The following is a 22,497-nucleotide window of genomic DNA, read 5'->3' on the forward strand; positions in this document are numbered from 1 at the left end:
GAAATGTCAAGTATTATATGTGATTTGAAATGTTAATTTGAAATGTTATGTATTTTTTTTGTTCACGAAATCATAATAAAAACATTATTCAAAACAAAACAAAAAGTGTGTGTCCCCCCTACCTTCAAGGAGAGATTTCCGCGCCCATGTATATTCGAGGTATAGTAGAACTATTAGAAAACATTTTTGTCCATCACGCCTATGAAAATTACTTTTGTTTCATCAACATTTCCAGGGAATTTCATTCTAAAATTGCGCAAGGCTGAATACCTTTTTAAGATGAACCTTGCTCCACTAAATATTATGTTTGTTTTGGATTATTGCCATGACACAGAGAGATATCACACGGTGTCAATTGTTGACTTGCTGCTTCGGGTGAATACCATAAATATAAAATATTTCTTCATAATCTATAATCCATAATCTTCTAAATATATTTTGCATACAGCATTCGTGAAATGAAGATGACTTCCCATCCCTATCATGTCATAAAAATCGCCATGTAATCATCACATTGGGGGGGGGGGTCCTCCCTGGCTATAACATGATCCCTCTTTTTTCTGTGACACCCCTTCTCTCTCCACCTCTGTCTGTTTAGTACTATATTCATCTCTCTCTCTTTCTTTCTCTTCCTATCTCTCTCTCTCCATCTTTTTCCCAAATTATAATATGCCACTTTTTTTTATTGCGATTAATGTTAAAGCGCTGCATACTATTACCTAGGCTTTAGCATGGCTACACTGAACGGGTACTTATTTACTAAACCTAGGTGGAGAGTGGCAAATGTAGATAAACGCCTTGCCAAAGGCCCCGAGTGCCATGGTCTGGATTCGAACTCCGGACCTTGTGGTTCAAAGTCCAGCGGATTATCCACCGTGCCACAACAATTTATCCCGTGGATTATCGTGCATTATTACTATATACCGTGTGAGTAAAGAAAAAAAGTGACACCTCACAAATCCCCAATCTAGGGAGAAAAATATGTCATGCACACATAATCGTTATAAATGGCTGGAAAGAGTATCTCTTCCAAAATTATTATATACCATACATATCTGGTATATCTTCACGCTTGAAGTAGGTATGTATAAGTAGGTATTCTTTGCAGTCATGAAACTTTTGATTTGCGCCAAAGTAAGGCATGATTGCAATTAATGAATCCAGACCTTTTCCACCTTTTTAATAATCAACATTGGAATTTGTTAAATGAACACTTTTTAGGATCAATTCTAATGTAAATTTTATTGCAAAAGAGGGATATGCAAATATATTAACTAATTCATATAGGATTATGACATCATTGGCTTCTGAATTCATTCATTGCAGTCATGCCTTACTTTGGCAAAAAGTTCAAAAATTTGATTATCCAGGCGTGAAGACATACTACATCAATATGGTATCCAGTTATCAAGTAGAATATACTATTTCAGGCCATAATAATTATGTGTTCATGAGATATTTTTTTTTTTATACATGTACAACAGCTTTGGCAACTCTTTGTATTTAGATATGATGTGAAAATCTGTTTATCTGACGGTCAATCGGATCGGGGTCGCCCTAGCCACTAACCCGTCTCTGTGGTCTAGTGGTTAAGGCATCGGCGTTCAAAGCTGGAGGCCCGGGTTCAATATCCGGCAGAGACATTTTTCGGCATCACCAATTTTTCCAAAGGGCAGATAGCTCTGGGGAAACTTGATTTGAACCTACGCCTACCATTGTTCTCTTCATTCATTTCTTTCACAACATTTGATATATATATATATATATAAAGAATAAAAAAGGAATATATATATCATGGGGTAAAAGTTTGAGTCACTAGTTGACCTAATCTGGAATAGAGGTTTGTTGATCATGTTATTACAACGGGAAAACTCGGCCACATTTGAAACATACACACTAAGAAATTGTGGTTCAATTTTACACCCCTAGGAGTGCACACAGGCTTGTCCCTATACGAGTATCCCTAGCGGTGCACACGTACACCCCGAATAGGGGTGTAGAGTGTGCACCCCTATTTGGGGTGACCATCTGCACCTTAAAGGGTGTACACGTCTATCCCTTAGGGTGCATAATGCAACCCCACATGACTTGCTCAATCAAACTTTGCTATCCTTTTTTTTTTTGGGGGGGGGGTGTTGGGATAGATAACAATGATTATATTGGATAGCTTTACTTCATGGAATACCAAAAATATTCCACTCGTTAGGGCCAATATTCCACCCATCTGCGATTCTTGGAATATTCCACTCTGAGCCATCCAATAAAATATAAATATTATATGTGCAATGAATAATGAAAATTGATTAAATCATAATTATATTAGATTACCGGGGCAGGAGGCGGTCGCCTTGTGATTTTTATTTAAGTAGTAAAAACAAAATATAAAAACGGAGAAAAACGAAAAACGAGGGGGAAGTGAAAAAAAGGGGGAATAAGAGTATGAAATAAGAGGTTTGGACTACGATTATTTCTTATAGTCCTGCATTTTGATAAAGAAAAGTTAGACGTATCTATACGTCGCCCCCACACCATGTGACAAACTCAGACATAGCAATGTAGTCAACTTTTTGCTTCAATTGCCAGAAACATAAATATAATTTCCCTTTCATTTCGGCATTTTGACGTTTTCAACGAGTCACGAGTATGCCAACCACCAAATATAAGCCTTTTTATGCGTTTCTTTTCCTAGTCGCCCTGCTAAAAGCAATATCGAGTGATCCCACCACTGAGGAAATATATATGTAAGTGTGGAATGAAGATTGCTTGTTTCTGAGGTAAATATGAGTTATATTCAAGATCCTAATGGTCCCAGGATCGAATAATTTGATTTTCTTTTCGAATGGTAAAACGGGTGTGTGTGTGAATATTTATCGTTGAATTGTTATTTCCGATCCCTCGATATATAGGGGTAATTTAGCTGTCATAAATGATCCTTATCATAATGTAGATGAAAAGTTATTTACGAATACAATGTGAAATAATGTGAAATCATCAATAATATAAGTTTTTACTAATTCACTTTGTAAGTAGCTTACCATACATCGTTGAAATGAAAAAAAAAACGTTGACGGATGTACTTGAGACTTGAGACGAAGAAAGTAAATGAAGATAGAAGGATTAAAATTACATGAGTAAGGGATTATTGTTGTGTTGCGTGTGGGTGTGTGAAGACATGTAGTCCATGGTCATATTAAAGGGAAATGAAACCTTCGGAACAAGTAGGCTTGTGTCAAAACAGAAAAATCAAAGAAACAGATCAACGAAAGTTTGAGAAAAACAAGACAAAAAATGAAAAAGTTATGAGCATATGAATATTGCAATCACTAATGCTATGGAGACCTCCCATTGGCAATGCGACAAGGATATGTGATGTCACCTGTGAACAACTCTCCCCATTACTTTAGTATATATTTCACTTAAATTGCCCCTTTTATCACATCTATCAGTAGATCATGTGTTCTTTCTATAGGAGGGCATGTAATAACGATTTTTTAAAGAATACATCATTGATAAAAGAGTTTGCATCACCATGAGAAAAAGCAAAAAGAGACATTTTTAGGCTATTTCATAGTCCATCAAAGGGAAAGTTGTTCACATGTGACATCACACATCTTTGTCGCATTGCCAAAGTGAGGATCTCCATAGCATTAGTGATCGTAATATTCAAGTGCTCATAACTTTCTCATTATTTGTCTGATTTTGCTCAAACCTTCGTTGATCTGTTTCTTTGATTTTTCTGTTTTCACAAAAGCTATCTTGTTCCAAAGGTTTCATTCTCCTTTAAAAACGAAATCTTCCAAATTAGGCGGAAGGGTATGTTTGTACTTGCGTGTGAGGGCAAGTGTATGTGTATAATAGTTATACGGTGTGTTGGGGGTAAGTTGGCGCGTGCGATGCAGTAGGGATCCCTGGTGAAAGAGAAGAGGGCGCGAGTCGCGAATATACGTACATGAACTGTTTGTGGGAGACGGTATAAAGAGAGGAAGTGTTTTAGAAGGGAAAAAATTAGTATGAAAAAAATAAACAGATGCAGTAATCACATGGGTTTTCACATACTAGTCAGGGGCAGCTGAAACCCACCCATCCTCCCCCACTCTTTTTTCCAAAACCGTGTACAAAAACGTAAAAATTACCGTCTGATTTCCAAACCACTTCCGCAGCTATTGCTAGTAATACTTATAAATGTAAAACAGGTAAACTTGCATAAGAAAGCCTTCTACAGTATAAGTCGAATATCCGCCCAAGTCAATGCATTTTTTTCTTAGACCAGAATATGCAAAACAAGTGTTATATCTCTAGTTTTTACCGAGTAGTCGATTATTTCTAATAGATTTATGTGGTTCTAAAAGTTTCCACCAAGGAAAATGTACCTGAAATGAGCATCGTATCACAGAGCAATGTTTATCTTACTAAATGACAGTGCACACGGCATAAGCCGTTTCGATCCGATTTCTACAGAAATAAAAATAGCATTTGATACGAACATTCCAAAAATTCCCATTAGTGGTATGAATACAAAAATCAATAATCCAGCCTATATAGTCTCTCAGTAAGAACAAAAGCAAAATTGAATTTAAAAAAGGAATGACTTCATAATCGGATGCGACCTGAAGCCCATGTGGAATTTACTCCAACCATAAGGCTTGCAAAAAGCAGAATTTCTTATTTTAGTATTCCTAAGGGTGTGCTGAATTTCAAATAAAATGATTCTACTTCTTTGAACTTTCATACTATTAAAAAAGCTCCAAGACGGATTTTTCGCAACCTCATCGGAGACGGTAAAATTGAGGTTCGTTCTCAAAATTCTACGAGCCACTATAGCAGCACCGCAATTGGTGAGGTTGCACTGGCATATACAACAGGCATTGGCCAGTATCACGTCAGTGAATGGTTTTGATTGATTGATAACGAATTTATTTCATTCCAAAATTTCAACAAAGTTACAAATTAAAACGAATTACAATATAACGAAAATGAAATGAAATGAAAACTTCTGAAAAACAAAGCTTATTATTGAAGGTTTCTTTCAATAAATATGGTATGACGACAAGACTACCTCTGTGGAAGAAACAGCAAATCAGTGTTCCTGTAGCTAGGTAAAAGCTAGACTGAATTCATCCTTGCACTCTGTGCAGGGAAGATACGCCCAAATATCAACTCTTGATTTTCCCATTAAAACAGGAACGTTAATTTGACTCCCATCCCTCCATCCATTCTTTTCGAGAAAAAAAAAACACTTCTCTGATTGTCTCGAAAGGGTGTGGCCACCCCAACTCAACCCCCTTTCTGCAAACACAGACTTTCGTCACAAGCCATATTTACAGACCGTCTACAGAGGCAAGAACATACGTAGTTTAGACATACAACCTCTTGCAAAGAATCGGCCTCTGGTACGTGATTCCGAGTCCAATCGGAGAGGATTTATGCAAATGACATTCATTTATCTAAGCGCTTGCGCTGGTGTACTTAACCCTGATTTTGTGCTATGAACCCTAATGACATGTATTCATGTAGGAAATCAAAACTCGCATCCCTTATTCTGTGAAATACACCACTGCACTGACAACCTTCTGTGTGAAGGGTAAGTTTCTTTTTTTTTTAATTTCAACGATGTATGGTAAGCTACTTACAAAGTGAATTAGTAAAAACGTATATTATTGATGATTTCACATTATTTCACATTGTATTCGTAAATAACTTTTCATCTACATTATGATAAGGATCATTTATGACAGCTAAATTACCCCTATACATCGAGGGATCGGAAATAACAATTCAACGATAAATATTCAAACACACACTCGTTTTACCATTCGAAAAGAAAAGCAAATTATTCGATCCTGGGACCATTAGGATCTTGAATATGAATCATATTTACCTAAAAAACAAGCAATCTTCATTCCACACTTACACATATTTTTCCTGAGTGGTGGGATCACTCGATATTGCTATTAGCAGGGCGACTAGGAAAAGAAACGCATAAAAAGGCTTATATTTGGTGGTTGGCATACTCGTGACTCGTTGAAAACGTCAAAATGCCGAAATGAAAGGGAAATTATATTTATGTTTCTTGCAATTGAAGCAAAAAGTTGACTACATTGCTATGTCTGAGTTTGTCACATGGTGTGGGGGGCGACTTATATACGTCTAACTTTTCTTTATCAAAATGCATGACTATAAGGGAGAATCGTAGTCCAAACCTCTTATTTCATACTCTTATTCCCCCTTTTTTCACTTCCCCCTCTTTATTTCGTTTTTCTCCGTTTTTATATTTTGTTTTTACTACTTAAATAAAAATCACAAGGCGACCACCTCCTACCCCGGTAATCTAATATGATTATGATTTAATCAATTTTCATTATTCATTGCACATATAATATTTATATTTTATTGGATGGCTCAGAGTGGAATATTCAAAGAATCGCAGATGGGTGGAATATTGGCCCTAACGAGTGGAATATTTTTGGTATTCCATGAAGTAAAGCTATCCAATATAATCATTGTTATCTATCCCAACACCCCCCCCCCAAAAAAAAAAAAGGATAGCAAAGTTTGATTGAGCAAGTCATGTCACTTAAAATTTGGTCTTAATTCATTAAGATCAAATTAATGCGACTATCGTAGTTCTTACACCAGCCATTCTCAATTACTTTTGTCAACAGCTCCATATTTATCGTTGAGAATCTGCCAACAAACTACACATTTTTTTTCCTGATGTTGGTGAATCGTCACAACATTAACAGGGATATACTAGCTGTTCAGACTGTTCTGAACTAGATATAGATGCACCAAGCAGAGAATACATAAAAAATAACTTAAAGAAGTGTAATCAATCCTCCATAGGGGTTATCGAGTGCTAAATCTGAGTAAACCAGTAAGCACATACACACTAAGAAATCCCGGTGCAAATGGGGTAAACGATACGTGCGTACACCCCTTAATCCCATCGATGTGCAAGTTAGCGTTGTAAGTTTGAATTCCAATTAAGGTAACTAAATAATCGATACAGTATAGTGAATGGACCGGAAATCTAGACAATCTTTTTGTTATTTTAGGTGGGGGTGCATTATGCACCATCAGGGGTAGACTTGTACACCTTTTAAGGTGCAGATGGTCACCCCAAATAGGGGTGCATACTCTACACCCCTATTCGGAGTGTACGTGTGCACCGCAAGGGGTACTCGTATAGGGACCAGTCTGAGCACCCCTAGGGGTGTAAAATTGAACCCCAATTTCTTAGTGTGTATGTTTCAAATGTGGCCGAGTTTTCCCGTTGTAATAAAATGGTCAACAAACCTCTATTCCAGATTAGGTCAACTAGTGACTCAAACTTTTACCCCATGACATATATTTTCCCTTTTTATTCTTTATATATATATATATATATATATATATATATATATATATATATATATATATATATATATATATATATATATATATATATATATATATATATATATATATATACTAAATGTTGTGAAAGAAATGAATGAAGAGAACAATGGTTGGCGTAGCTTAATATCAAGGTTCCCCAGAGCAATCTGCCCTTTGGAAAAATTGGTGATGCCGAAAAATGTCTCTGCCGGGAATCGAACCCGGGCCTCCAGCTTTGAACGCCGGTGCCTTAACCACTAGACCGCAGAGACGGGTTAGTGGCTAGGGCGACCCCGATCCGATTGACCGTCAGATAAACAGAGTTTCACAACTTATAGAAATACAAAGAGTTGCCAAAGCTGTTGTACATGTATAATGTCACCATACCGCAAAAAAATATCATGAACACATAATTATTATGGCCTGAAAGAGTATATTCTACTTGATAACTGGACACCATATTGATGTAGTATGTCTTCACGCCTGGATAATCAAATTTTTGAATTTTTTGCCAAAGTAAGGCATGACTGCAATGAATGAATTCAGAAGCCAATGATGTCATAATCCTACATGAATTAGTTAATATATTTGCATATCCCTTTTTTGCAATAAAACTTACTTTAGAATTGATACTAAAAAGTGTTCATTTAACAAATTCCAATGTTGATTATCAAAAAGGTGGAAAAGGTCTGGATTAATTAATTGCAATCATGCCTTACTTTGGCGCAAATCAAAAGTTTCATGACTGCAAAGAATACCTACTAATTATTCAAGCGTGAAGATATACCATATATGTTTGGTATATAATAATTTTGGAAGAGATACTCTTTCCAGCCATTTATAACGATTATGTGTTCATGACATATTTTTCTCCCTAGATTGGGGATTTGTGAGGTGTCCTTTTTTTTTTAACTCACACGGTATATAGTAATAATGCACGATAATCCACGGGATAAGTTGTTGTGGCACGGTGGATAATCCGCTGGACTTTGAACCGCAAGGTCCGGAGTTCGAACCCCGACCATGGCACTCGGGGCCTTTGGCAAGGCGTTTATCTACATTTGCCACTCTCCACCCAGGCTTAGTAAATAAGTACCCGTTCAGTGTCGCAGTGCTAAAGCCTATGTAATAGTATGCAGCGCTTAGAAACATTAATATAAAAGTGGCATATTATAATTTGGGAAAAAGATGGAGAGAGAGATAGGAAGAGAAAGAAAGAGAGCGAGAGATGTATAGAAATAAACAGACAGAGGTGGAGAGAGAAGGGGTGTCACAGAAAAAAAGAGGGATCATATTATAGCCAGGGAGGACCCCCCCCCCCCCCCTGTGATGAATACATGGCGATTATTATGACATGATAGGGATGGGACGTCATCTTCATTTTACGAATGCTGTATGCGAAATGGATTTAGAAGATTATGGATTATTGATTATAGATTATGAAAAAGTATTTTACATTTATGGTATTCACCCGAAGCAGCAAGTCAACAATTGACACCGTGTGATATCTCTCTGTGTCATGGCAATAATCCAAAACAAACATAATATTAAGTGGAGCAAGGTTCATGTTAAAAAGGTATTCAGCATTGCGCAATTTTAGAATGAAAATTCCCTGGAAATATTGATGAAACAAAAGTAATTTTCATAAAGGTGGTGGACTGAAAACGAGGAAAAAGTTAGAAAATGTTTTCTAATAGTTCTACTATACCTCGAATATACATGGGCGGAAATCTCTCCTTGAAGGTAGGGGGGACACACACTTTTTTTCTTCTTTCAATATGTTTTATTAAGGATTTCATTCAAATGAATTACATAAACTGCAGATAAATACAAAAAAAAATACAAATCTTCATTTCATATCAACAAGGATATGCAAAAAAGTACATATATATTTACCAAGAACTGAAGCAAATAAGGACGGAATGAAACTCCTTAAAATTATACTTTTATATCTGAAAAAAAAATAACTCAACTGAGTCCCCAACCCTCTATGTATTTCAATAATAATTAATGTTAAATGGCTATATAAATGATTTGCAGGAAAACAGAAATCGACCTAAATGTATTATCATTGCATCCCATTTTAAATCAAGCTTCAACATAACTTTACATAATTATACACACATACACACACCCACCTTAACACCCATACACACATGCACATACCACGCATACGTAAACAAACATAATATGTACAAATCTGCATAATGAACGTTTAACATTTTGGCGCAATAGGATACAGAAAGAAAAAAACCCTGCAAATCATATTGATACAAGAGAAGGGGAAATTGAAAAGAACTAGTAAAAAGAAAAAAAAAACATCAACATTCACACCAGGATTCACACTCGCACCACACTAGACACATCCCACCTGTTCACATTCAAATCCATTTTCACCTTCAGTTCATCCCATTTCTGCAAATGTAAACTTAACTTGCCTGACTTCGTTGCCAGGCCTCTTTCTTCTTCTATACAACCCGTTATATATTTGTGTATTTTAATAAATGACGGTACCCGGCCTTCAGCTCTGGAATTAAAAATTGCATATTTAATAAAAAGAATAACAGAATTGACACATTTAATTATACAAGAATTTCCAGGTAACCCTAAGAATATTTCCCTCCAATTCAAAGTTCTTAATTCAGCTAAACAAAAATGATCAATACAAAATTGCCAAAGAGGTTTAACTTTTATGCAATCCATGAGTATATGAAAGTACGATTCAGTTTTTGTACAACCAAACTAACAATAATTATCTCCCACGAAACCAAATCTCATCAAATGTTCTTTTGTATATATTGCTCCATGTAAAAGCATAAACTGAAATTCCCTTTGTTTTCTTATAAGAGTTGTACTCCTGATATATTCAAATAAACAAATTTCTACATCAGTAAAATCAAAATCACTGTGACCATCCTTAAGTGTTAACTTGTATAGCTCTTGTAGCTTAGTAATAAACAAGTTATAAATTGTTTTTGATTTAATTACTTCAAAAGCTGTTTCCTGTTTTCCAATATTCATACTTATCCCAAAGTCTACCAAATCAATTTTTTTAAACTTTATTAAACTATTAAAATTTTTCCAGCTTGCTGATATAACGTGCACAATATATATTATTTGGAGAAGTTGATTTGCGGCAATACCGAGATTTTGAAAAAAAAGTCACAGGCTTCAAGTGGCCATTATCAAAGATTTGATCAACGCTAAATATTCCTTTATTGAAAAGATCATTGTCAAAAATTGTTTTACCTTTTATACAAATATGTTGATTATTGAATATAATAGGGTTAACCTCCTCTTCAGAATAACGAAATCTCCTTAAGTCTTGCCAAGCCTTCATCATTTTTGAATAAAATGGGGGCATTTTTATATTTAATTTTGACGTGTCAAAGTCACATAGAAACATAAATCTCCCCCCAACTGATCGAAAACAAAAATCAAAATACAACTTCCATCCTGCATCTCGTTCTCTGTAAAGTAATCGTTTAAGCCACATTAAACGTTGAGACTTTACAAACAACTTAAAATTCATCATTTTTAAACCCCCTTGTGAGTAATCCTGGTACATTATAATTCTCTTTATCCGATCTTTTCCGGACCATAAAAATTCAAATGTGATCTTTTCAACCTCAGCACACCCACACACACCCTCACACACACACACACACATATATATATATATAATATACATATATATATAATGGTGTATACAGTATATATTTCGAAGAGGGGAGGTATTCCTAACTAAAGATGAAAGGCCTCAATAAATAATGCGAGCGCGAAGCGCTAGCCCAAGTATGTTGATATTTCAGAAATTGTGACCTGGAAATTGAACATTCTGAACATTTTTTGAAAACATGAACTAGATTCGAACCTACCTAAACCATTAATACGAGCGCGAAGCACGAGCTGAAAGTTTTTGAGTTTCCAACCTAAAAACTAGACATTCGTGACACTTTTTCAAATCATGAACAGGATAGGAATTACCTAAAGACTGGGACATTCGTAATACTTTTTCGAATCATGAACAGAATAGGAATTCAACTAATAATAGCTGACAGCTCTAGGTAAAATATGGTCAGTCTTAAACCCCCATGCAATGAATTGTCAAAAAGCCCCCGCATGTACATAGATTGAATTAGAAGTGCATGTCACGGTTAGACATTTCATCATATCATTATGTCTTCATCGGCCTAACAATGCTATTTACGAATTCGATGGAGGTGTACCGTGAACGCTTTTTGAAAAGAAATCAAACGACAGAAATTTTTTCATTCAATTTATCAGGAGCAAAACGAAACTGCACTATTCTCATTCATCCTTTTATAACATTCCTTTTTGTCTGGCTGGTTTTTTTATTTCTAAAGTTTTGCCAGGTTTACCGATGCAAAAAGGAGGAAGTATAGACATAAGAGAGGTGGAGAGACAGAGAGGGTTAGGGGGCGGGGAAAAACCTGGAGAACCTAGCAGGGAAAGCTTAGAGGTTGAAATTGTCACGAAAGATTGTGGTTAAATATTATGTCCTTATTTGTAATGTCGTCTGTACTATTCTTTCTGAATATTTGAATGACAATAAGCATGCGTTCCCAGGCTTGGAACTGAATATGTAACTGATTATGAAAATCAATAATAATCTTGTTTTGACTGGTAAACCAATTTGGGGTCGATCGAGGGGGACTGTCTGGTTCAGATTCTTTGCATAAAAGAAGACCCTGAACCTTTACCACTGCATCCAATATGATATAAACGGCTTGATGGTCATAACCCTTGGAAGTGGAAGTGCTGTTGGGTATTTTGTACACCATAAGCAGCACCCTCTTGGTAATTAGCTTGGTATGCTAAAATGTAGAGATTTGATACAAATCTCTGTTATATTTCAAACAAAATGAAAAACATTGTTTATTATCTAATTGTTATTATGTTTGTTGTAATTCTTTTTCGGACCTAAAAGAACTTCATTTAGTTGAAATAATTTTTTGTGTCATTTTCCCCCTTAACCAAATCCCCTTTCATTTTGGAGTGAAAACATTTTTTCTCGGCTTTTTAACAAACCAGCACCCCATATCTCTTTCATTTTTGCCTCTGCCATCTTTACCTTTGCCATTTTCAACTCCGCCATTTTTTACACTGTTAGAAATTTTATACTTAAAAATAAAAAAATCCTGCAACAGAGTCTGGAGAACACCTGTAATCTTCCTGTACTGTGTAATCTTACATGCATTCGTGTAAAATTACAGAAAATTTGTATTTTCTGCGCGTACCCTTACAAATTTACTGTAATAAAACTGTTTTACCCTTTTTAAAACATCTGTTCTGTAAAATTGTAGAAAAATTGTGGAAAATTATTGGGGTTTTTCTGTAAAACCTGTTTTTTAATTTTTCCGTAGAATCTACTGTTTTTTTCTAATAGTGTACCTTGGCCACTTTTACCCCTGCCATTATCACATCTTCCATTTTTACCTCTTGTCATTTATGCCTCTGCTCTTTTTACCTCTGCCGTTTTTACCTCTGCCATTTTTACCTCTGCCATTATTACCTCTGCCATTTTTACCTCTGCCATTTTTACCTCTGCCAATTTTTACCTGGCACCTAAAAAACGAACAGGATAGGAATCTAAACAATTAATGAGGGCGCGAAGCGCGAGCTGAAAGTTTGTATTTCCAACCTAAAAACTGGACAATCGTACCATTTTTTCAAATCATGAACAGGATAGAAATTTGACTAATTTAGTTAAAACAATATTAGATTCGAACGCGAAGTGTGTGCTGAAGATGTGTCATTTTCGGCCTAAAAATATGCATTATTAGCATATTTTAAATTCAAGGACAGGGTAGCTATCTCAATAAATTTTGATTAAAGTGAGCGCAAAGCGTATCCTGATTTTTTTTATTTTCCGGCCAAAAAAATCATCTTTATTTCACCTTATAGCAATATACAGAATAGTATCTGACTCAACCATAATTACTGATGCGAGCGTGAAGCGTGAAATTAATATATTTTAATATTCAGATCTGAAAACTGGATCTTTCAAGCACTTTTGAAATAAAGAACAAGGAGTTTATATCAATAAGCAATGCGAGCGCAAAGCGCGAGCTATTCTTTTTTTTTAATATTTAAACCTACAAATAAGGAAAAAGATGGATATCTTACTAAATGAATGATTTGATTTTATATATTTCGATCTAAAAAGTGAAAAAAATAAGCACGTTTTCAAATAAAGAGATGGCTGTGTATCAATGCAAAGCGCGAGCGACTTTTTTATTTTTATATCATTACCTGAAAGTTTTCTCTTTTTTATCAAATTATTACCCTCCCCTTCCATCATTTAATTTTCTTCCTCGTCCTATCTTCTTATTTTTCTCCTCACCTTCCTATTTTGTGCCGCCAATAGGGGGCGGGCCACCGCTTCGCTTCCTTGATCTACCTATGATCCCGGGCGGATCCACGATTTTCCAAAGGGGGGGGGGGGCAAATTTTTCGCAGGAAAATGTTGACAAGCCCCCAAAACCACAAATTAAGGATATTTCATACAATTATTTTGTGGAATCTGTGTTCATTTCATTATCACTTTATCACTTATCACCTGAGACATTTCCCTTTACAATTACAATTTAAATTGTTTCCAGTAGTGATAATTCAAAAAACTTTTGTGCTTATACATTTGCAGGTTCCGAGATGCTGCCGAATTCACGCTGTTTGGAAAGGCCTTCATATACTAGTGGAATTATATTTGACTGAATAAAAGAGAAAATGCCTTTAAAAGAGAAGCGAACACGCACCAAGGTGCGTGGCAAATTTCATGTGAGACATCAGCCCGAGAAAATGAAATATGAAGCTGAAAGAAGACAGACATTCAAAGCTTGGAGTGAAACATGGCCTGTGAAGCCAGAAGAGCTGGCAAAGGCTGGATTTTTTTACGTCGGAGTATTGGACAGAGTGAAATGCTTTTCATGTGGTGGACAGATTGAAGGCTGGGAAGAGGGGAACACTGTAATGGGTGAACATGAGAACCTGTATCCGCATTGTGACATGGTAAAGAAACAGGACAAAAGAAATGTTCCCATTCCTGTTGGAATGAAAATGGGAGGTACTGAGCAAACTGATGGACATGTCTTCCAGAATACGAATGTTGACTATGTACTTGTCTTTTGTGGATCTTATTCAACGGGAAAATTGACTGCCAAATATCCACGTTATACAAAGGAAGAGACGCGACTCGAATCTTTCCGAGATAAATGGTCAGATGAATTCAAATTACCTTCTTCCGAGACTAGGTGGCTGGCAAACGCTGGGTTTTTCTATACTGGTAAGAATGAGGAACAAACGTAAGGAATAACAAATCGCTTAATAAGCCTAAACGAAAGCTCAATAAAAATGTAATCTTCAAATTGTATCGTTAGAAAAGTGCCAAGACCAAGAAAAAAAGGGAAAGAAGTGTGAATTGTGATATTATTTGTTGAATATTATGTTAAAATGTATCATAAAATTCGGTTTTCATTTAGATTTCAAAATTCCTCTCATTGGCTTCGCTCGCTCACAACCTTTTAGACATTACCCTCATACGTCAACTTGTGTCGCTCAAAGTATTGGCACTCCATGGTGTAGACACCAAAATCATGTCTCCATTACGGCAGCGAATTTGAAAGGCGTTTTGAATTTTCAAGTGTCCTGTAGTCATTTATTTTCACTTTCTAAACCAATCGATTCAAGGGCCGCGGAACATTTATAAGAGGAGGGGGCTGACCATATAAAAAAAACACAATCAGGGTCCCGTAACACAAAGGTTAGTGATTAATCGTATGCTTGATTTTCATGATTGATTGTACATTGTAGCCCATGCTATTAAAGCTTGTTGTTACGGATGCAAGATGGTAATTCTTACGTTTTTGTGCAGTTTTTTTTAAGTGAGGGCTCAAATCTCCCGCCCCAACGGTTCCGCAGCCCCTGCACCGAAACTAATCTTGTGGGTGAAAAGGTAGTAGATTAGGCCCATATTAGACTCCATTTTGAAGAAGAAAAAAATCCCTGACGTACTTTTCTAAGAGGCTAAATAGTACCTGAAAACCATAAAAGAAACTTTTATCACAATAATTTTGGGGGTCAATCCACCATTTATTGAGTATTAACAATATACTTTATTCTTCTTTATTTCAGGAAACTTACAGATGTGGCTTTCTGTATTCTATGATTTTTATTTTTTAATCCGCTTTACTTTGTATGCTGTTTATTGAAAGTTTGATACGATATATTCATTGTAAAACAAGTGGTAACATATTGGTCCCCCTCTGGACGGGGGATCGCCCCCTACAAAACAATTGTTTCCTGTATCACTCTCCCAATTCTGTAGTCTTGGATCTTCCCCTGGACAAAATGCTGTGCCTCATTTCATCACCCCCCCCCCGTCTCCACATTGCTTAAACTTATAGGTCCCGATGACGTTGTTAGATGTTTCCATTGCGGAAATGGCCATCGGAGTTGGGAAGAAGATGATGAGCCTTGGAGCGAGCACGCCAGATCCTTTCCGAAATGCGAATGGCTTCTTGCAATGAAGGGCAAAATTTTTGTTGACGAAGTACAGGTGAGACTCGTGTTTACCTATTTCATATTATATATGGTTTGTGACTATTTCTCTTTTATGATACGAAAAATTACATAATAATCGGTGTGGTTTTTCTTTTATTCGCTCTCTCTACAAATATACATATTTTACAAGAATTAGCCACGATCATGATGATTAATACTCAACCAACGAAAATCTTAATTCTTCACCAAAAATGAAATAAAAGACAATGAAGTTTTCAATTTTTAATGAATGTATTACTTCTGCGAAACAGTGAATGTCTTCTTGAAAATGGAACTAGTGAGCTCCTGGTGTCATCTCCCATTAAAACAAACTATTATATTTTTCTGCTCCAGGATATGAAATTAATATTGCATCATTAAAGATCATCATTGCTGCAACCTATTTTATTTCATAGACAGAGAAAAATGGAAAAATAGAAACGACATCATCATGAAATTATCTCATGATTCATGCAAGTACTGCAAATCTAATTTAAAAATCGTAACCTCGTTGAATTTATTTTTTGAGATAAAAATCAATCGAAATATTTTGTATACGTAAAGATAATCTGTTCTATCCTGACAGGAACATTTCAAGAACGCAAAAGTGAATGCGGCGGAACAAGAGACCCCGAATACAGACACCTCATCAGCTTCTACACCTGTGCCCAAGGCAGAAACGGCTTCGGGTTATGCAAAAGGTATTCCCAAAATTATTTTATGTCAGATAGATATATTACATGCACAAACATGACAAAGAAAAATAAATTCGAATTCATATGTAACGAACCAAAAAGAAAGAAAATAAGAAAATAAAGGTAAGATGATATTGCCAAATTTGGAACACTCTTTTGTTCAGTCACAATCATGACTTGTATACGTCCTGTATACACATGTTTTGGTATCTCGTGATGTAATCTCGTGAAATTGTAATCTCACGTACTACGTAACTGATATTTTGTATGATTTCCTATGTATTTCCTATAGAAGTACTTACAACTCCGTTGGACAAGCTGATGGGTAGCGCAACTGTAGAATTTATTCTAAGGAATGGATTCGACAAGGCATCCGTGCGTCAGATTCTGGCCGAACATGCTCTTAAAATGGACTTAGATTTCTCATCTTCAGACAGTTTGATTGAAGCTCTACAGGCGATCGAGAAAGTGAACAACTCAACTGAAGAAAAATCAGTGGAATCTTTAGTTAGCCGGACTGAGATGCAGGTAAATTGAAAGACATGATTGCTAAATATATTTTGTTATAAAAAATCATTTAATTATTATTATAGCAAGAAGGTAACACTGAAGCTGGGTGGGTCAGCTGATTTCAGCAAGATGGCTTGGACATAAAGGCCTATATGAATTTCAGTTTCTTGAAGCTCTAAATACCACCAGAAAACTGGATATTAGGATAACGTAGTCTGCTGGCCTTCTTCTATCTTCCTTTTTGAGAATGATGCATGTTTCATGTCTCCTTGAAATTCATTGTAAAGCAAATGACGAATGGTTATTAAAAAAATAACGTATTAAAAGGAAATCTCGCTTGAGGTCGGTCACAAATTTGAGTTATTGCCACAAGACCGTCATGTCCGTATGATATGGCTATTTGAATGGAGGCTGACTGGAATCGGGGGTTTCTATGGAAAAATACCCTGAAATTAATACTGTATCAAGTGCCCAACATCATAAGTCTTCAATTTATTGGGCATGATTCATGCGACGACATTTTCGAAATGTGGTTTTATGTGGCGGAGACCAGGAAATTTGGGTGGGGGGAATATTTTAACTGAAGTTATCAATAGTTACCGTTCACTATGGCCGTGAATGAAAATTTCTAACTAATTCATTACCATCGCCGATTTGCATTTTAACCAGTGAAATATGAATTTTCATTCAGACATTATGAATTTGAAATATTGCGTGCCTTTAACGTTTGGAAAAATGAGAGTTGAAACAGTTTCATCAAATACTGAAATTGATCAATGATATATTATGTGTAAAGTAGCATGTATATTATCTATATATTTGCAGACAAAAAAATTTGCTAATCTTGAGATAAAAGGAGGTCCGAGACAGGAGGAAGCATCGAATATTCATTCTGATCAGAAGACCTTCGTCACTGCAAAATCTTCAGGGACTCAATCGTAGGTTGAACTATGAAATTGAGGATGATAGTGAAAAAATACTATACTTTTAAATGATAGTTTTATCATCAAAATAGTCAAATAGAAATAGGGATTGTCTGTTCCATTCTGACATAGCAACAGAGTGATGGAAATGTGGTGTATTTCTTTAACAACATTATTTTCCATTGTTAATCTGAATAATATTTGTATCGAATCAGTAGAACCATTGCCGACATCCCATCGGACTAGATATCAACCTAATAGAGAAAAAAGCATCATGCCACCAAATTATTTTGATGTGAGCATGAGGTGGCCTGTCTTCATTGGACCCATTTTGCTGTCAGATGCCCATTGTTTGACACACCAATTACCAACTATCGGCAAATTTTATTTGACGTCGTTTAGTATTTTAATATAATCAGAAGTTTAAAATATAGTTCATTATAAGCAAGATAAGGTAATACGTGAGTCGAGCTAAATTCATCTTTTTTTAAATCTAAGTTAATGAGGTTGTATTGCCTAATATTTCATAAGATATGAAAAAAATTTACAGTCCAATTTGTATAACTTAAGTTCTGAATCAGTACAGAGCATGACTTGTAAAATCAATATATAAATTTATATATTTTTTTGATCGAAACTGTTCAGCGTTTATAAAAAGCTGCACTATGATGATTTATATTTCGGAAGTGTAATCTAGTATACTTCATGTACCAAATTAATTCATAATTTTATCATTCAAATGTCAAAAATTATTTTTGCATCTAAAAAAATTCTACAAGAGCTAACAAAAGGAACGTATAAAATACAAAGATACGACACCCAAGCTTACTAGACTGATGTAAGTTTTTGTATATCGGTATATATTTTTTATGTTGTTTCTCTTAACCCATCTAAAGGTCAAGTCCACCTCAGATAAAATGTTGATTTGAATCAATAGAGAAAAATCAGACAAGTATAATGCTGAAAATTTCATCAAATTGGATGTAAAATAAGAAAGTTATGACACTTTAAAGTTTCGCTTATTTTTCACAAAATAGTTATATGCACAATTTAGTCACATGCAACTGAGAGAATCGATGATGTCCCTCACTCACTATTTCCTTTGTTTTTTTATTGTTTGAATTATACAAAATTTCATTTTTTACAGATTTGACAGTAAGGACCAACTTGACTGAACCATAAAATGTTAAACAATTGTAAGTCCACATGTTCAGGGAGAAATGAAACTTTGTTTCACAGGAAAATGGGGAGAAAATTAGAATATTTCATATTTCATATAATAAAATACAAAAGTAATAGTGAGTGTGTGATGTCATCAGTTCCCTCATTAGCATACCGACCAGGATGTGCAGATAACTGTTTTGTGAAATTAAGCGAAATTTAAAAATGTCATAACTTTCTTATTTTACATCTGATTTTGATGAAATTTTTCAGCATTAGGCTTGTTGGATTTTTCTCTTTTTATTCAAATCAATTTGTTGTTGGGGTGGACTTGTCCTTGAACTATCTTAAATGTTTTATTGCCTTTATGTCAAATACAGCCCACATATAATACAACAACTTTGGAGTGTAGTGTTAAAGGGATACTCCAGGCTGAAAATAATTGATTAATCTAAATATGGAATCACTAAGCAAAATGCAAAACATTTCATCGAAATCTGATAACAAATAAAGTTACTGAAATTTAGAATTTAGCAATATGTTTTTAAAATAGTTATACGCACGTTGTCATGAATATTCATTGGGTAAACTGATGTCATGTCCCCACTTTCCAATCTCTTACGGTATTACTTGGAATCGTAATTGTACCGATATTTTTACACATGTTTGTATGATTGAGTCTCCCTTGTAATAAGATAATTTGCAGGAATGAATATCTAATGCAGTCAATCAGTTGTTAACCAAAATTTCTATAATTGTTGGAGGACAATATCTAATTATAAAATACCAAAGTGAGCATATCATCAATTTGCTCATTGAATATTCATGAATGCTTTCATAGAACTGTTTCACCGAAATAATTAAAACATTTGAAATGTCATAACTTTGTTATTCTTTGTCAGATTTAGATCAAACTTTCAGTGAATTGTTTGTCTAGTACTTCTTACTTTGTTCGAATCATATTATTTTTAGCACGGAGGACCTCTCTTAATAATCAGATTTGCTTTAAAACAAAAATGGCAGGTATATGTATTATTAACTAAACAGGTTGTTAAACACTGGATGAATCTCCTGCATTAGTAAAGCAGTAATCTCCAGTGGCGTAACAGGCGGGGGGCAGGGGGGGGCAAGTTGCCCCCCCCCCTGGCGGATTTCACCGGGAAAATAAAAGAAAAACGGGAAAAAGAAAAAAAGGAGGGAGAAAGAAAGGGAAAGGGGAATGAAAGGGGAAAGGAAAGGAGGAAAAGGAAAGGGAAAGGGAAAAGAAAACTAAGAAAACCTTTTTTTTTTAATGGAAAAGGAAGGAAAGCGGGAAAATGTACGAAAGAAGAACTGACATTTGAGAAAGAACAAATCATTCCGAAATAGGCCTATGTAATGCAATAGCACGGTGGGAAATGAATTAAAAGATGACAAAATGGCAACCAATAGCGGGAAACGAAGGTAAAGAGTAATTAGTCAAAAGCTAAATTGGAAAAGAAAAGGGACAAGGAAAAAAAATAATAACACGACCGGGCTGCCGATGATTGAAATTAAAGAGCGGGGGAAAAGATGGACTGCATACAACATTGTGCTATAAGCTTGCTAAATTTTATGCAAATAAGCTACCGGGGCTTTGCCCCAGACCCCACGCAGTAGGGGCTATTCATTCATAACCTTCAAATGGCTCTATAACGCCCCCCGTTCAATCACAATCAATCACTGGCATACAGGCGCGGGGGGGGGGGGTCTTGGTTCCACACCCAAGAGAAAATAAAAGAAATTGTAGGAGACAACGTATATCATGAAATGAATGGAAACAATGAAATGCGTTATTTGCTGAATATAATGGAAAAAGCTATCACATAATTAGAATTTAATTTCAATTGGCAATTTTTTTCCAGCTCGCTTTGCATGCTGGCGACTTTTTTTTACAAATTTTCCCACATTGCTATGTTTTGCCCCTTCAAAATATTTGGTTCATTATGCAACCGGGTTGAATAAATGTGTTGTGTAAAAGCTATATTCTGTATATGACCGCGATTTTGATTAAAATAGCGGCAATCTGCGAGGTTTAAATGGCTTTGATATCAAAAAGTTTTTGGGGCTCCGCCCGGACCCCAACCGCACAGCACTGCGTATGGAAGGGTTGGGCCATGGCCCCAAAAAGTTCTACAAACAAGAATTTAAAAAAAGGAGGAAAAAAAAGCAAAGGAAAAGTGTAGGATATGATTTTATTTACTGAATATAATGTCAAAAAATAGCTCAAAGTTAGATTCTCATGAAAAGGTGATTTTTTTCTCGCTCGCTTCGCTCGCTTGGGACTTATATAAAGCAGCTTTTTAGCACATGTGCTATACTGCTCCCCTGTTTTTTTTTTTTTTTGTTTTTTTTTTTACTCTTACGCTAATGCCACAAAGAATCCTGTTCACAGTGGCGTATCGTACAGACCACAAAAAAGGAATCTAAAGAGAGAAAAGTGAAATATATTGTTTTCTGGATATCATGTCAAAATCTATCACAAAATTGAATTTTTGTATTAAAAAGGTCAAAATTTTTGCTCACTCGCTTCGCTTGCTCGCAACTGTTTTTAAAGATAAATTCTGCCCGATACGCATGGCCTTCTCAAAATAGTCGCCTCATTACACCATTACGCCTGTTCATACCATGATATGACCGGGAAATGTTTGGCTCTTGCCCCCCCTGGCCACCGACCCTGTTACGCCGCTGGTAATCTCGTCATATTTTTTGTTTGTACATCAAGTATTATATTTGATAAGCCATCTATTTTAGTCCAAAGGTTTGCCATACTTATTTAAGAAAGAAGCAAGGGTGGTGCATTTGCCTAGATTATCACGCACCTTTGTATTCTGTGTATTTGCTTTGAAATTATATTACACCAATCATTAGCTAATACCTTGGTCACATTTGCTCTACGGCGGCCGTAGGCGAGTCGAAAACAGCCGTTTTATTAATTTTAATTCAAACCACCTATATGTAGTTGGTACAAACAATGTCAAAACGGCTGTTTTCGACTCGCCGTACGGCCACCGTAGAGCAAATGTGACCAAGGTATAAACGAGCTGCACATAATAACATAAACCTTACGTAGGCCTCAGAAATCAATTAAAAAAATGTGGAGGTCATATTTCAAGGGTCTGCCAAGTTTATCACGAATCTTGTATCAAGGGTTACATATGACACTTTGACCAAGGAGTTGTTTTGACAGTCTTTTGATTAAAAGTCTTGCATGTTTATATTGTTACCTATGTTTAACGCGTCATATCCTC

General features: G+C 35.6%; 1 protein-coding gene across 1 annotated transcript; it reads left to right on the top strand.

The window, feature by feature from the left end:
* Positions 1 to 5,316: 5,316 nt before the first annotated feature.
* On the top strand, positions 5,317 to 20,716 carry LOC135153860 (baculoviral IAP repeat-containing protein 7-like). Its single transcript, XM_064098111.1, has 7 exons — positions 5,317 to 5,581; positions 14,045 to 14,683; positions 15,804 to 15,955; positions 16,526 to 16,640; positions 16,927 to 17,162; positions 17,970 to 18,082; positions 19,215 to 20,716. The coding sequence occupies exons 2-7, from the start codon at positions 14,128 to 14,130 to the stop codon at positions 19,240 to 19,242; spliced, it is 1,200 nt and encodes a 399-aa protein (XP_063954181.1). The 5' UTR covers positions 5,317 to 5,581; positions 14,045 to 14,127; the 3' UTR covers positions 19,243 to 20,716.
* Positions 20,717 to 22,497: the final 1,781 nt, after the last annotated feature.

Source organism: Lytechinus pictus, chromosome 4, assembly GCF_037042905.1.
Source record: "Lytechinus pictus isolate F3 Inbred chromosome 4, Lp3.0, whole genome shotgun sequence".
NCBI lineage: Eukaryota > Metazoa > Echinodermata > Echinoidea > Temnopleuroida > Toxopneustidae > Lytechinus > Lytechinus pictus.